Raw genomic sequence first — 14,926 nt, 5'->3', positions numbered from 1 at the left:
TTATTATTTGGGTGCCTAAAAATAGGTTTAGTTTAGTCCACAAATAGGACCCAAATCCAATTAATTGGGCCCAAGAGTTAGGTCTATGGAACAATCAAGCTCAAAAAGTCCACCAGAAAGTTTTATAAATAAAGGAATTCATCTCATTTGTGGAAGTCAGCAATTCTACACATCAGATAGCCTAGTGAAATTCTTTACCATAAAAAAACTCTGAAGCTCAAGTTCCGAAAATCCAAAATTTTTTCCAAAACTTCAACTTCAAGAACATCCACATGTCCCACTTCAACCTAAAAAACATCACATTAGAGAAATACTAGAGATCGAATCACATCCACATCAAATCCATAAAACACATTTTTCCAGAAATTTCATGTGAACAAATACATATTTGTAAGTGATTTTGAAACGGTTAAATTTATTTCAAAACACATTTTAATCACTTAAAATTTATTATAATTTTCCATTCTTAAATGCAATTTTCATATCATCAAAATTAATTTGGAATAATTAAAAATATGTTTCAATATGACTTTAACCATTTCAAAATCACTCCCAACAGTCTTTAGATGTCGTCTACCGTTGTTTCTGTTCCGATAAAGGTTAATAAGCAAATTCTTTACCTCTTTCTGAAGATTGAAGAGTAAAGTTTTTGTATGTTTTTTAACTAACAATACTTTCTTCCAACTTTTTTCCATGAATGCAGATAATTAGAACATCTATTATTGTATGGCATATGACAAGGTGAACCAAAACTTTTCTTTGCAGAGCAACTAATTATTGAAGAAGGTAAAAATTAGAATAATTAAAGACCTTTCAGAAAACACAACCCTCACACACGAGTGTGGGATTGAAACCGTTACCCGCTTCCATAGTTTACATCTGGTTTAGCCACAACTGAAGAAAATGGAACTTCAATTCTCTCTTTCACTATGCATCGAGCTTCCTCACCTTCCATCACAAGGAATTTACCGGGAGGACATTCGTTGTGTGATCCATTATTTCCAGCTGCAGACTGTCGAAAAACGTCGAAAACCTTCAAAGCAGCAACCTTCCCTATAAACTTTGGTCTAAAACCAGTCAAATGGAGTATGGATACTATGCCAACAATGGTAACCACTGATTTTGCAGCTATACTAATGAAAGGTCCCAATCCATTCTTCGAGTTCCAGGAATCAGATTTTGATTGTTTCCTTTCTGATTCGTGAAGTTCGTCTGTAGCTTTATTTGTTGTGGCGTCGATTAGCCCATTACTCACAGACTTGTGTCCAGACGGGAAGGGATGTAAGTAGCCATTACCAAGATGGCTTGGATATGGAGGAAGCATGAGATCCTGGTTGTGCTGCACTGTCTCACCAACAAAAACTGAAGCCTCGTGTATAACTTCCAAATCTCCTCCTTTGTACTTCTTCAGTTTATCCAGTAAAATCTTGCGGCTTTGTTCGATCTCGGAAAGGGCTACTTCTTTCTCATACCTTTGCCGTTGTTGTAAAGCCTGCAAATTACAAGATAAATGGAAGTATTAGAAGGTTGCTCTACGAAATAATATTCCCCCCAAGTCCATGCTACAAACGTTGTTGCACCGATACGGTAACTAGTATTTCTCTCAATTTCAGATTCATGTTGAAAATGGCTTCTAAAACAACAACCTGAAAGTAGAGACAACATGGAGTGCCAAAATTAAGAAATAAATTAACAGCTTCTTTTGTAGGTGTTTTAATTGATGTAACAATTTTTAGCCACCAGATTGATGGATGAATAAGAAAAGAAGTAATTCCTATCATGAATGAAAGAATTTTTAAAATCAGCAGAAACTGATTTTAACATTCACGAGTACATATTTTTAGCTCATAAATGGAGTTCTCTAGTTAACTTTGTAAATTACTATTTTCCTCTTCTTTTTTTATCCCTTATGTGAAACCAATTAAAGATCTTTCTTATTGGTTCCCATCGGTGTTTTGGCGGAGGGAAACCTATCCTCACTCTCCTACCTTTTGGATATTAATGTATAGTATCTTTTCTATATCTATGCATGGACAAACTCACCTATAAGTTAACAATTTACACTAGATTCAACTGTCAATTTGTCAGTAAAGGACTAGAATTCTGATAATTGGAAACACTTATCTACTAAACTAACGCAATTCGAAGAGAAAAAGATGGAATCCACCATATTGGGTGGTTCATACCACAACAAGAAATGATGCCCAGGAGAAATCTACGTCGAACAAGCTCACAGAGTTACAGCCACAGGGATAAGTGAATAGTACATCAGAACGAATAAAGTTTGGTAAATAACTGATACATACTCATCGAAACTTGAAAAAGCAATATCAATAAACATGCCAGTGAAGCTGGGCGTTAAAGGTTTCAACGACCCCACAAGTTGCATATCCTGAAGTACTAAAACCATCAGCTACAAGCCTATAACTGCCTGATACTAGTATTAGCAAATATATGAAATAAGATGTTCAAATTGAGGGAGATCATGCACCCCGTTCATATTTTACTCAGAGGTAGTGAGCGTGATGAGGCACTGACATATAATGCAAGCTTTCAGACTACTAGCATACATTTAGGAACATTTCAAATAGAAAAAACAGTTCCATAACTAAGGGTGTGTTTTGAATATATTTTTAAGTGTTTAATTTAAAAAATAAGTCATTTTGAAAGAAATTTAAGTGTTCGATAACCGCTCAAAATAGTTTTTCATGTATATTTTAATCAGATTTTATCAAAAGTGTTTAAATAAAAATGAATTTGTTGAAAAACACTTTTTTTTAAGTCAATCCAAACATACCCTAAAAAGATGGTAAAATGATTTCTATTCTCAATTTTTATGGACCGCGTAGTTGGCGTAGGTTATGCACCTTCGATCGATATCTCACAACAACTATTAGACCAACTACATTCAGTTGTCAGAAAACCATAATATTTTAATATTCTAAATAGCTTGCTATCATAGACTTTGAACTAGTACGTCAGAGTACCTTTTCTTCACATGCTCCAATAATCACTAGGCTAACTACATCAATTCTATGGGAGAACAGAGAATCCAAACATATTTATTGATCAACAGACTCAACCAGGTTGTTAAAGTGTTGGTATAATTGAAGTTTCCATAATCCATTAGCTAAGCTTTTGGTCAACCGGTGACTTAACATGGTATATTCAAACCCTTGCAATGGTATTTCCTCTCCAATTTTTTACAATATTGTGGGATAAGGGGATTGAACCTCAGGCTTCAAGATTTTGAGGTGTGCTCATACTGGCTATTTCCTCCTTAATTAATATTGATTTCCACTAGTAGGTTCCTCTACAAATTTCTAAGAATATTGATTTTCACGTTTAGTTTCTTCTACAAATTTCTAAGCCCACAAGTGAAGGAAAGTGCTAAAGTGTTTATAATATTAAATTTACTTGCTTTTGGGTCAAGGTCTACATCAATCATACAAGGCACAGAAATTTTCAACATTATCGGGGCGAAAACAAAAATGGCAAAGAAAAGCAACTAAATCGAAACAGAATCTTCAATCTTCATCCATGAAACAAGAATAGCAAAATCAAACCTGCAACGAAGAAAGCTGATTCTCAAGAGATTCAAGTGCATCACAGATGTTCAAAAGCCTCACCGCTTCCTCATCTTCCTCCACCTCCCCAGCACTCGCATCGGCCTCACTCCGGCGGGAAACAACAACGCCATTATTTTCATCCACAGAAAACCGATCATCCCGGGAAGTGACCGCGGAACTGGTGGTGGTAGCGGTGTTAACAGAGCTTCTAATCTTTAGCCTCAGCTCCGTGGCTCTTGCTAAAATTATAGCGGTGCTTTGTTGTTCCATCTTCCCCCAAACGGAACCCCCCTTGGAAAAGGGTTTTTGAGGAACAAAAATGGGGGATTAGGGTTTGTTGTGAAAGTGAAGATGAGATATGAAAATCGATGACAATGGAGAAAAGGGTCACACAGAACCGCCAAGCTATGAGAACTCTGTGGCGGGTGCTTCTTTGTTGGGATTCGAGTTTCGAGGCCAATTTTTTTGCTTCTCTCTCTTCACTTTCTTCACATATATTTTATATTATAATCAGAATTTGTTAAAAAGCAGTTAGGGTAGTTTATACTTTATAAGCATATAACACTTCAAATTTAAAGACTTTTTTTTTGTCAGCTAAAAGTAAGATAAACTTTTGGATTTGAGCGTTCTTACCGATTAAAGATTTCTCTAGTATTAGAGAGTATTATAATTTTTTTTGTTCCCACTATAAACTTTTCTTCGTATTAGTAGACTCCACTTTAATGTCAGTGGAATCCACTTAATTTTTAGAAGCACATTGATGTGACATACTATAAATAGAAGGATTTTTCCATACTCCCGTAATATAGAAATTTTCTCAAATAGTCTCACTCAAGTATTTTTCTAAAGGAATAACTATAGTGTGAACATAAATGAGCATATAACAATATCTTCATGATTGTAAATTTTTTTTTTTAATAAAGTCTAAACACAAAAGCATGTGAGATTATATGATCTGAAACTCAAATGTGTGAAATATGTCGTCCAATTCATATACAAGGACTGACTATGGTAATTTCATTGCCCGTCACCTCAGTTCATTCCACCCAACTTAATTCAATAAATTATTGCTTACTAAGGTTAATATTTAAAATTATAGGTGAAAGAATTGAACATTTTGTCGGTCTTTTTTTTCTCTTTTTTTCTTTTTTTAAAGTTCAATAAGTAATTATGGGAGTGAGAAACCAATCAAAGTATCAATTTTCAATATGTTAATAGATTATATATCGCTATAATCATTATATATTGAGTTTGACATGTTATTTTAAATTCAAATAATTAATTATGGAAATTACCACTACAATTCCCTCACATGCAAATATTACCTCTGCCATCATAACTCCTCCATTAATTTAAAATTAAGAGAGAGAAAAATCCAACTCAAATGGGTAAAATGAAATTTCAAAGTAAAAGTTTAACAAAAAGATTTACATAATATTATTTGCTAATTCTAATAGTTCAAGTTTATGGGGGTAAAGGAAACAACCAAATGGGCAAAAATGTATCCTCAGATGTATCAAATGGGAAACAACCAATTGGCAAGCTTCCTTTGAGCAGATAATTGTCAAAATCAATGAATGTCTCCAAAACTTGCAGCATTTTAATACATTACATCAACAAAAATAGACATCAGACAGGACATCTTAGGATGACAGTTGAATCATAACCTGCTACTCCTATTTTTTACCAATCAAATAGCTCAACTTTTTTGTCCAAAAATCACCATTTCTTTTCCTTTTGGATTCAACAGCATGAGCCTCTTCTTGGTTGGCCCTTCCTTTTCTTTACCAAAACTCTCCTCAACCACAAAGGCTATGGCTGTGATTCATCTGTCATTCCAAGCTGCAACCATATCAAATTACATAAATGGATATAGCCCTCAACCTAGGCATCCTTGTACGCCAACCCGATGTGTTGATGTAGCTCCAAGATCGAATCTCCCCCAACAAAAATACTTCGGATTCGCACCATCCGATTAGAAATCATTGACCAACTTGCGTATGAAACTATCAAGACAAGGATTGGCATGCCAATTCTTTGGGCAGCAGAAAGCTGAAGCTGAAGTTGTGAGGTATCCATCCAATACTCTTCCAAAACTTCTTTCGTTGCCGCTGCTGAATGTCTTTTATCCGCCTGTCGGACCTTAGACGCTCCACAATGTTCTCCAAATCTTCCAGGCACAAACCAGAATCCTTGGCAAAAGACTCCACAATCTTTGGGAGTAGAATTCTCTGCCCTTTGTGTGCCCTCAAATTTGAAAGGATGTAGTCTTCTTTTGCAACCTCCAGCTCCTCATTCACCCTCTTGGCCGTATAGATACGGACCTGCATAAAACGACAAGCAGCGAGTTCAAAACTAGGTTTGTTTGTATTGACTTCAATACTAGAATGTTTTAACATAGTTTGTGCCATTATCAGATGTTATCATACCGCTGGATCAGAATGACTCCCACAACATAGAGCAAAGTATAACCGAGGTTCGGGGTGGTTGATTGGAAAGGATTTCTGTGCATCAGTGACCTTAAATTTCGTTTTCGATGAGAGGAACAGGTGCAGCCACTAATCAAGCAACAAATCAGTCAGACATTGAATCTAGTGATATACACTGGTAACACAAATTTTGACATATCAAATTTTGACATAAACATAATTTTGAGATGATACGAACCTGTCCCAAACGAGGCAAACGACACCCAAGAATTGAGCTTTGTATCATGTCTACACTTATTATGTGGCCCCCAATATCGTATGCAGCCTGGAAAGTGCAACAGCTAAATGAAAGAAGTAATTGTAGAATTTTATTTTGGTTGATTTGAAGAATAGAAGCTATCCTCACCTTGAGTATCAAAGATATTCTCTTCAAACTATTTTTAGGGATCCCATATTGCAAATAAGCCTGTGGAACAAAGAATAACAAACATTTACTTGTAGTCTTTTTGATGTTATCAAAGGAAAAACACAGAGTTTGTGCTAAGTTTAGAACTTACATGCATTACCAGTGTATTGTGTACATTAATCCAAAACGCAAGCTTTTCGTCGTGTTTCATCACTTTGAGGTCGACTTCTTTGAGCCGAAAAATAAGAGACCTGCCAACAGTATATTGGAGATTTCAATAAACAATGAAGGATATGAAAGTCATGGAATAAGAAACAGATAGTTTCTTTGAATGAGGAATCACCTGAAACCTTGTAGCATTTGGTTGATATCTGAGTCCTTTCTTTCTCTAGAAATCCATTGCACCCTCAACATTGTGTGACTAAATTCTTCAGTGTAAAAAGGGTTCTCGAAATGCGAGTTGAACGACTTCTCGTAGTTCCTCATACTACCAAAGTCTTGTGAAGAAAGTTCATACACGGATGACAAAGGTGAGATTGGAGAAGGATTGTTGTGATTCATCAAAGGAGGTTCTGCAAGTTCAAGGTATATTGCAGAGATGGACTTGATCATCTCCTCAGAAAGCCAGTTAGGCGACTCATCTGCTCGATTAGATATACAGGCACCGAGATGCTCCCCAAGGCTCGTAGAATTCGGAGCATCAATTCGAGATTGCTGAAAAAACAATGTAAAATTCCCAAATGAGAAAGAGATGCATATTCTAAGTTCTACCTTGTCCAAGATGTATCAATATCAAGTTACCTCCAGCATTGATAATGGAAGGGAATGGAATGAATCTACTGCTTTAGCTGACAGAGGGTAGTTTCTAGATGAACTGAGCGATCTCTGCGACAGAGACGAATAGCTGCGATGTAAGAGTGACAGCTTCTCTGGTTCCTCAACTTCATTTCTTCCTTTTGATTGATTATGAGATAAAGTTTCCGGTGACACAATATGGCTGGAATTAATGAAAGAATGTTCTCCTTCGATTGCAATATGAGGTTCGGTATACGATTCGAGCCTATCATCCATGGTGGAAAAAGAGGATACATGTTGGTTGAAAGTTCGACGGTATAGCGACAGAAGATACTTTTCCAAATAAACAACTTCCAACTCCAAGACCGCTATTTGTTTAATCAGTGCCATCTCAGCCTGACATTGATGAGAACCAATAAGCCTATGGACATTTCATCTCAAGCATTTGATGAAACAACAAGGATGGATTCTCCAAGCATATGAGTATTCTCAAGGATAATCTCATACAACAGTACAAACAGATAAAATTACATATATGTATGGAAAGTTTGGTCATGAAGTTACCTTTGGGATTGAGTTTTCGGTAGCAGAGTGAAAAGCAGAGTGAAAAGAGAGAGGCTGAAAATTGATTGCTTTCTCCAAGGCATGGCGAGTGGCGAACTGACTTTGTAATTGTTCTTCGAGCTGTAGAATCTGCAGGAAAAAGAAAGCAGACAGCACGCTAAGGAGAATGTACAAGAATATCAGAAACCAGCCCAATGAGACTGAGAAGTTCAATTTAAAAACTTGGTTACATATCAAACAACTTTCAAAGATTGAATAGTTTTTAGTTACAAATCAAATGGCATTCCAAGGACTTAAAGCATTTCCTTTAAACACTAGGAATTAGTCTTTCTATCAAGTGTAAGCAAGAAAACTGTTTCATTTAAAAACATCACTTCTAAATAATGAACAATCCGGTTCAAACAACAAGTTCTATACACAGAGTAAAAGCTGTAGGAATATCGACAAATAACCCTGACCGACATAGAGGTTCGGTTTGAGATTGTGTTCGGTTTATATATCACAACAATACTTCTCAAAGATTTCATATTGCTAGGTTACATTACTAACTTATAAATGCTTAAAAGCATTTCAGAAACACACTTGGAATTTAGTCTCTAGATTAAAAGTGTTAGCAACAAGACCGTTTGGATCAAGAACACTACCCTAAATAATCCACAAACCGGACGCCCCACGAATCGCGTTCGTGATTGTAATGCTATTTTCTCATTAAACTCTCAATGGAAGAACTTCTATAAAAACAAAGGCATTACAACTTTACAAGCTTAGTATAATATCCACACAAATTTTTTCACCATACCTCCTGCTTCAAGGAAAGCTGAACATTTCCATCAGAAATTTGCTTTTTATTGCCCTTTTCCATTTCCTAAAACCAAAAGAAAAATCCGTAAAACACCTCTCCCTAGAACAGCAAAAAAGCATTACTATAGAAACTTTATAACATTCTAATAAACTTTCATCTCCAAAAAGTCAACCATGGCAGACAAGACAGACAGACAGAAACAAACATGATATTCAAATCATTGGACAGAAAAAACGAATGTTCTCACCATTTCTTGAAGGTAAGAAGCCTTTTTCAGATGAACATCAAAAAGAAGACTTCAGAAAAGGAAGAATTAGAAGATGGGGTTTTCTTTTCTCATTGCAACTAAAAAACAGGGAGAAGAAAATTTGGGGTAGAACAGAGAAAGATGAAGAAGAAGATGAATGGGAAATGGGATGATGGGGTTTTGTAAAAACTAAAAAGTTGGTGTTTTTTTAAGGAGTGATTACAGAGACAAAAATGGGTACTGAATCAATGTCAAAAACAAGCAGTGAAACAGTATTAAATGCAGGGGGACAGTGGCTCCAGATATGGACAAGTGCCAAAACAGAGAGGGGGAAAATTTTATAGAAGAAACAATCCAAAGAAAATTAATGCAAGAGAATGAACACTGTTGGCAAAGACCAGAAATGCAATGTGCTGGAGGGACACTCTTCATAGGACTGTCTATCAAATGGGTTTCCTTTGATTTATATAATTCAAATCAAAATATTAAAAAAAATGTTTTTCTCTTGCATAACGTAGCCTTTTCAAAAGTTGCACGTTTGAATCAAAATTAAATTTTCACTATGGTATGATATTATTTACTTTAAATATAATCTTCGTGATTTTTCTTTTGAAACTATCTAAAAGGTCTCCTACTAATAGAGATCATTGTTATCACTCATATAGTAATGATCACGTTCTTTCCTAATTAGGAGTTTGTTTGCACTTCTAAAAAGGAAATAGGAGCTTAGCGTTGACGTGAAATAGTGTGGTTGGTATTCGAGGCTCAATTTTCATTCCAAGTTATCATTACACCGTTTCGATTCACATTTTTTTCATCCAGTGTGTTAACGAATTTCTATTCTTTGAAATATTTATGAAAGGTTAAAGAGTAATGTCGCAACATTCAGAAGAACGGTGATATTTTACCTAAATAAAATAGAGTTATAAACAAAAGAGAAACAAGGTCTAGGAGTTCTTCTTTTTTTCTTTTTTTTTTCCTGTAGTAGAGGATGAGAATGATTAATTAATAGTCTTTTTGTTTTGGTTTTGATTTTCGAGGATAGATGGAAAATTATCTTTCCATGTCCTCTCACAGTGATTGGATAAGTTTGAAATATATTGTATAATGAAAGATAGATGAATGTATGTTATATCTATCTCTATGCAATCCGTTAAATATAATCATAAGTTGTCACATGATAAATTTTTCTCTTTTAAAAATCTATACCCTAAACTTTAATATGTCAGAATTTAGTCTATATACTTTAAAATTTGTGACAATTGAATCTGTCATAAAAATATTGTCAAGATTTAATCAAAATTCTACATATATAGATTTCATAAATTGATTAGGGTCCATACATGTTCATAATCTAAGACAATGACTAAATTATTACAGAATAAAGTTTGAACTTAATTTTTATGAAAATTTTCATGACTTGGTTTGAATTGTTATAATTAAAAAAAAAAACAGAAACGAAGTTATTGCATACTAAAGTCTAGAGACTAAGGCCCCTTTTGGTAATCATTTAGTTTTTTTTTAAAAAAAAAAAAATTAACTTATTTTATCCACATTTCTTACAATGATTTACATATTTCTTAAATACAATTGTTGAATTCTTAACCAAATTCCAGAAACAAAAACAATTTTTTGAAAGTTACTTTAGTTCTCAAAATTTGGCTTTGTTTTTTAAAACCATTGGTAGTAGACAACAAATGAAGAAATTTTGATGTGGGAGAAGTATCCATAGGCTTAATTTTCAAAAATAAAAATTAAAAACAAAATGATTACCAAATGGAACCTAAATTATTATAAATTAAAAAATATATATATATCTAAATTAATATTTTCACGAAAGTTCATGGACTAACAATATTTTTTAATTTTTAGTTTAAATTTATATTTCTTATAAACCTTGTTTTTGACCTAAATGTAGAGGGTATCAAATATCATTATTCATCTGAAATGGCAAAACAAAAAAGGGATGGGGATGAAGCATATGAGATCAAAAAATAGTACAAAATACATAAAAGGTATAAAAAAAAAAAAAAAAAAGGTTTTGTATGAATGGTCCCTTATCTTAGAAAGGCACATTACCTTTGATGCTTTTTGCATTGCATTAAAAGAAGAAAACTAGTTTGTGGGTTTTTTTTTTTTTTTTTCTCTTTCATATTTTTGGATGAAGTTGAAAGGAAAATCTCACAAGCAGCAAAATGACAGGATAAAAAAGAAACAGCAAAAGCTGACTTGGACAAATCATTCACATTGTTGTACATATATTATATACCTAATCAATTTTTGTTAGTAATGTAAAATACAAAAGCAAAAATGGACCTAGTTTGAGCTGGTTTTCTTTTTGCATTATTAGTAGTTTGTGCGTGTAGCAGCTCTCTTTTCCTTAAAAATCACCATAATTATATCATTTTGATAAAATATTAAAAATGCAGTTATTTCGCATATGAAAAGTTCAAGAAACGTCAAAGTGAATTTAGCTTAATGGTAATTGACGTAACCTTTCCTTCGATTTGGAGTTTTTCCACATTAATTCTATTGTTTCTAGTCTTATTACTTTTAAAAATATATATTATTTGTTAATTTTCTGCTTATTTTTAGAATAGTGGTAGGTTTTTTCTAACTATCATAATTCATAATACAATTATTATAGTATGATTATCTGAATTTGAACATATTTAATGTTTAAGATATAAATTACAAGTATAAATAAGGTGAATGGTTCAATCTTCCATTAAATAATTAAACATATATTTAAAAATGTTATAAGTTTGGTGAAGTTGGAGTTTGTATATATGTAAATAGGATGTATAAAGGAAGTGGGTTATAAAAAATTTAGCTTGTGTAACATATATTTGATTTTTTAGTTTATAAATTGTAAAAAAAATCAATATGTAATATAAAAAGGTAGATTTTAAGCTTGGATATAATTTCGAAAATTCAGCATATAAATCTCTTTAGGAGTTGATGTCCATTGACCTTTTCACATTTTTCATAGATTCAAGATCGAATATTAAAGATAAATTGATATTTTATTATATCGTAAAAAAACATGGATCATAAAAAAGAATAAGCAACAAAATATCATTTATATGGATACAATATAAATAATAAGTATTTAGCTTTTCTAAATCATAAAACGTTTATTAGTTTATTTATTTTATTTTACAATTTTGTTATAAATAAACATTGACATCGATATTTTCATAAAATTGAAACTCAACATTTCCATGACGTTATAAATAACGTGGATGGTAATAATAAGAACAATATAGGAAAATTTTTCAGAAATAAGTAGCATAGTTTTTTAAATTCGTTGAAATAGTTTTTCTCGGTCCTTCTTGTTCAAGATCAACGCCGAGCTTTGAATAAAAAAAACCCCGTTTCATCTTATATATAAACTATCAACTCTTTTGGAATTTATTGATGAAATTTTGTTCGAAATGGACACTAAGATCATGCTTTCTCGGTGTAATTTTGCGATGAACACTCAGATCCACATAATTTTTCCAAATATCATATAATCTTTCCAAATCTTATATCAACTGTTACCTATTTCCAATTTTTTTCCTATAATATTTCACAACTCTTAGATCAAATCTTACACCAAATTTATGTTTCCAGTAATTTCTAAATTGATTTACCAAAAATCAAAGAGATTAAGTAAGATTTTGGAAAATTATGTAGATTCCAGTCCTCATCCTGATCGAAATTTCACCGATAAAAGCTCAAAAGAACGGATAGTTTGGATATAATATAAAAAAGTTAACTTTTTATATAAATCGATCTCGATTGAGAAAGATCTAGAAAAAGTATTTTTCAAAAATTTTTGAAAGGAGTGCTAGCACTGAAAAGGTGAAACCTAAGACAAAATTATTTTTTACCATTTCACAACAATATATATGGAAAGAATGTGGCCAAGGCCTCAAAAAGAAACTGCACATTGAAAAGGAAAAAGAAAAAAGAAAAAAGATCCTCAGAAAGGGCTGAAAGTTGAAAGTAAAACACAACATGATTGACATGAAAAAAAGACTGATTTTCATTGTCTAATTAAGATTTTTATTATGGAAGAAATAAAAGAATTTTCTCAAAAAGAAAGAAAGAAAGATGTATGCTATGATAGCATAGGATTTCTTGGTGATATTTCTTCTCTCCTATTTATTTGTTTTTAATAAATTAAAAGAAAAAACTGCATTTAATAGTAGTTGTTATTTCTTTTCTATTAAATAAGAAAGAAGAAGAAACAAAATGTTTGGTAACTATTTTTTTTTATTCTTTAAAATTTTAAATTAAAATGTAAAATTTTCACTTTGAAAACCAGTTATTAAAATTATATATTTCATTTTTTTAATTGTGCATCTTATAAGTAAAAAGCGATACAAGAATATTTTTATTTATGTTGTGAGAAAAAATCTAAAAAGAAAAAAGAAAAATTTTCACACATAGAAAAAATGTCAAATTATTTACAAAAATACATATATAAAAAAACCATTAATAAATATTGATAGACTTCTATTAGCATCTATCACATAGTATCAACTATCCGTCTCTATTAAACAAGATCAAAATTTTCTATTTTGTGTAAATAGTTTCTCTTATTTTTCAATATTTAAAAAAAATAAGAAATTTTTTTTTTCAAAATCTCTACAATTTTTTTTTTAAAAAAAATCTTATAAATGAGAAATATGAAATCAAACTATTTACCAAGTGTTTCCATCTTTCTTAAAAAAAAAAAAAAAAAAAATGTTAGTTCAAAGTACTACTTTCATTTACTACAACCATTTACATCACAAAATCATTTATAATAAATGTGAGATATAGCCGCATTTATATTATAAAACAAAATTTATAATGGATACAAAATAGAGTATTATTATATGAATGTTAAAAAATATTTTTGGTTCTTGAGCTTTCATGAAAATAACAATGTACTTTCTAAACTTTAGTTTGTAACGATTTAATCTCTATCACAAAAAATATTATTATGATTTAATAAAATCTTTTACATATATATATTGATAAAATGATCGGGAATCAAATATATTCATAAACTATAAAGACCAAGTCATTACGTATTAAAAATGTATGTTTAAATTTGATGAAAATTTTCACAACATGAACTAAATCGTTATAAGTTGTGAAGTACAACGACTAAATTTTTACTTATTAAAGTTTAGAGATTAAATTGTTATAAATTTAAAAATATAATATAATAAATTATTATCAATTAAAGTTTATTAACTAAATTATTATTAAAAAAATCTTTAAAAAAAAAATTATTTCCGGTAAAAGTTTTCTTTGATCCTTCTGAGAATTGAGGATTGGGATTCGTTTCAGTTTCCAGGGGAAGTTGACTTCTAGAGAAAAGAGATTCACAGGATTTTGTTGGAGTTTGTACATATATTAGACACCATATGTGAAAATAAAATTAAAATATGTGGTCTAAAAATATAGAATAAATAATTTTAAATGTCGACGACTAATAAGAATATAAGTTCATTCGATTTTATCGATTTTGTGATAAATTAAAAAACAAATTAAACTAAATCGATGTCTAATAAAAGAAAACAAAATTAATATATCGATATTTTATTCGGTTCGATTCGATTTTGGGTTGATTCTCGATTATTGACATTGTTATCGAATTGATTTTCTTTTTTTTTATTTTCAAATTAAAATTGGGTATATATATATATATATTGAAATTGGACGTTTTTGTATATTTTTTTTTTTGACACTTTTTTAAATAAAAAACACACATGTTCGATAATAATTTTAGTTTTTTTTTTAAATAATAAATATACATGCAATATAATAAATAAAATATTAAAAGTACTTAATATTATAGCTTTTAAGGGTGTATATATACCCTCAATTCTATTTTGATTGCTTTTTCAAATAAAAAATCGATCTGACTCAATAATTATTTTATTTGCTCAAAATGAAAATCAAGATGTTTAATCTTATACTAAAAAAAGTTAAACCAAATCAGTTCGTTTAATTTAGTTTGGTTTTGCGATTTTTTCAGTTTTTTTGTTGCACAGTATATAATTTAGTGGTAATTGATACGTATGAACTAACTTAAAGTCGACAAAATTTGAATCTCTATACTTTGATATT

The 14,926-nt window shown here is 31.3% G+C and overlaps 2 protein-coding genes across 3 annotated transcripts; both read right to left on the bottom strand.

Annotated features, from left to right (window-relative positions):
• Positions 1 to 646: 646 nt before the first annotated feature.
• On the bottom strand, positions 647 to 4,102 carry LOC120078784 (plastid division protein PDV2-like). Its single transcript, XM_039033094.2, has 2 exons — positions 3,567 to 4,102; positions 647 to 1,492 (listed from the first exon to the last, which is right to left on the bottom strand). The coding sequence occupies exons 1-2, from the start codon at positions 3,837 to 3,839 to the stop codon at positions 857 to 859; spliced, it is 909 nt and encodes a 302-aa protein (XP_038889022.1). The 5' UTR covers positions 3,840 to 4,102; the 3' UTR covers positions 647 to 856.
• A 991-nt stretch (positions 4,103 to 5,093) lies between these two features.
• LOC120078295 (ternary complex factor MIP1 leucine-zipper protein) lies at positions 5,094 to 9,244 on the bottom strand. 2 transcript variants are annotated; one of them, XM_039032530.2, is made up of 10 exons: positions 8,813 to 9,244; positions 8,563 to 8,628; positions 7,764 to 7,892; positions 7,206 to 7,595; positions 6,748 to 7,118; positions 6,556 to 6,655; positions 6,405 to 6,464; positions 6,237 to 6,323; positions 5,999 to 6,127; positions 5,094 to 5,893 (listed from the first exon to the last, which is right to left on the bottom strand). In XM_039032530.2, the coding sequence occupies exons 1-10, from the start codon at positions 8,813 to 8,815 to the stop codon at positions 5,579 to 5,581; spliced, it is 1,650 nt and encodes a 549-aa protein (XP_038888458.1). In that variant the 5' UTR covers positions 8,816 to 9,244; the 3' UTR covers positions 5,094 to 5,578. The 2 variants fall into 2 exon arrangements, with proteins under 2 accessions (XP_038888458.1, XP_038888459.1); XM_039032531.2 differs by having other exon boundaries at positions 5,435 to 5,893; positions 6,565 to 6,655.
• Between the last annotated feature and the right edge of the window lie 5,682 nt (positions 9,245 to 14,926).

This window comes from Benincasa hispida, chromosome 5 (assembly GCF_027475165.1).
Source record: "Benincasa hispida cultivar pf3 chromosome 5, pf3_genome.v1.1, whole genome shotgun sequence".
Lineage (NCBI taxonomy): Eukaryota > Viridiplantae > Streptophyta > Magnoliopsida > Cucurbitales > Cucurbitaceae > Benincasa > Benincasa hispida.
The sequence above is the reverse complement of the archived record's forward strand: the minus strand, read 5'-3'. Positions and strand labels throughout refer to the sequence as shown.

What these genes read in the sequence shown, in the direction of transcription:
- LOC120078295 (XM_039032530.2), bottom strand. An exon ending in CAAATGCTACAAGGTTTCAG is followed by an intron (nt 6,656 to 6,747) that starts GTGATTCCTCAT and finishes TACTGTTGGCAG; the next exon opens with GTCTCTTATTTTTCGGCTCA. An exon ending in GGAGTCATTCTGATCCAGCG is followed by an intron (nt 5,894 to 5,998) that starts GTATGATAACAT and finishes CGTTTTATGCAG; the next exon opens with GTCCGTATCTATACGGCCAA.
- LOC120078784 (XM_039033094.2), bottom strand. Translation starts at nt 3,839, where the DNA reads ATGGAACAACAAAGCACCGCTATAATTTTAGCAAGAGCCACGGAGCTG. An exon ending in ATCAGCTTTCTTCGTTGCAG is followed by an intron (nt 1,493 to 3,566) that starts GTTTGATTTTGC and finishes TGTAATTTGCAG; the next exon opens with GCTTTACAACAACGGCAAAG.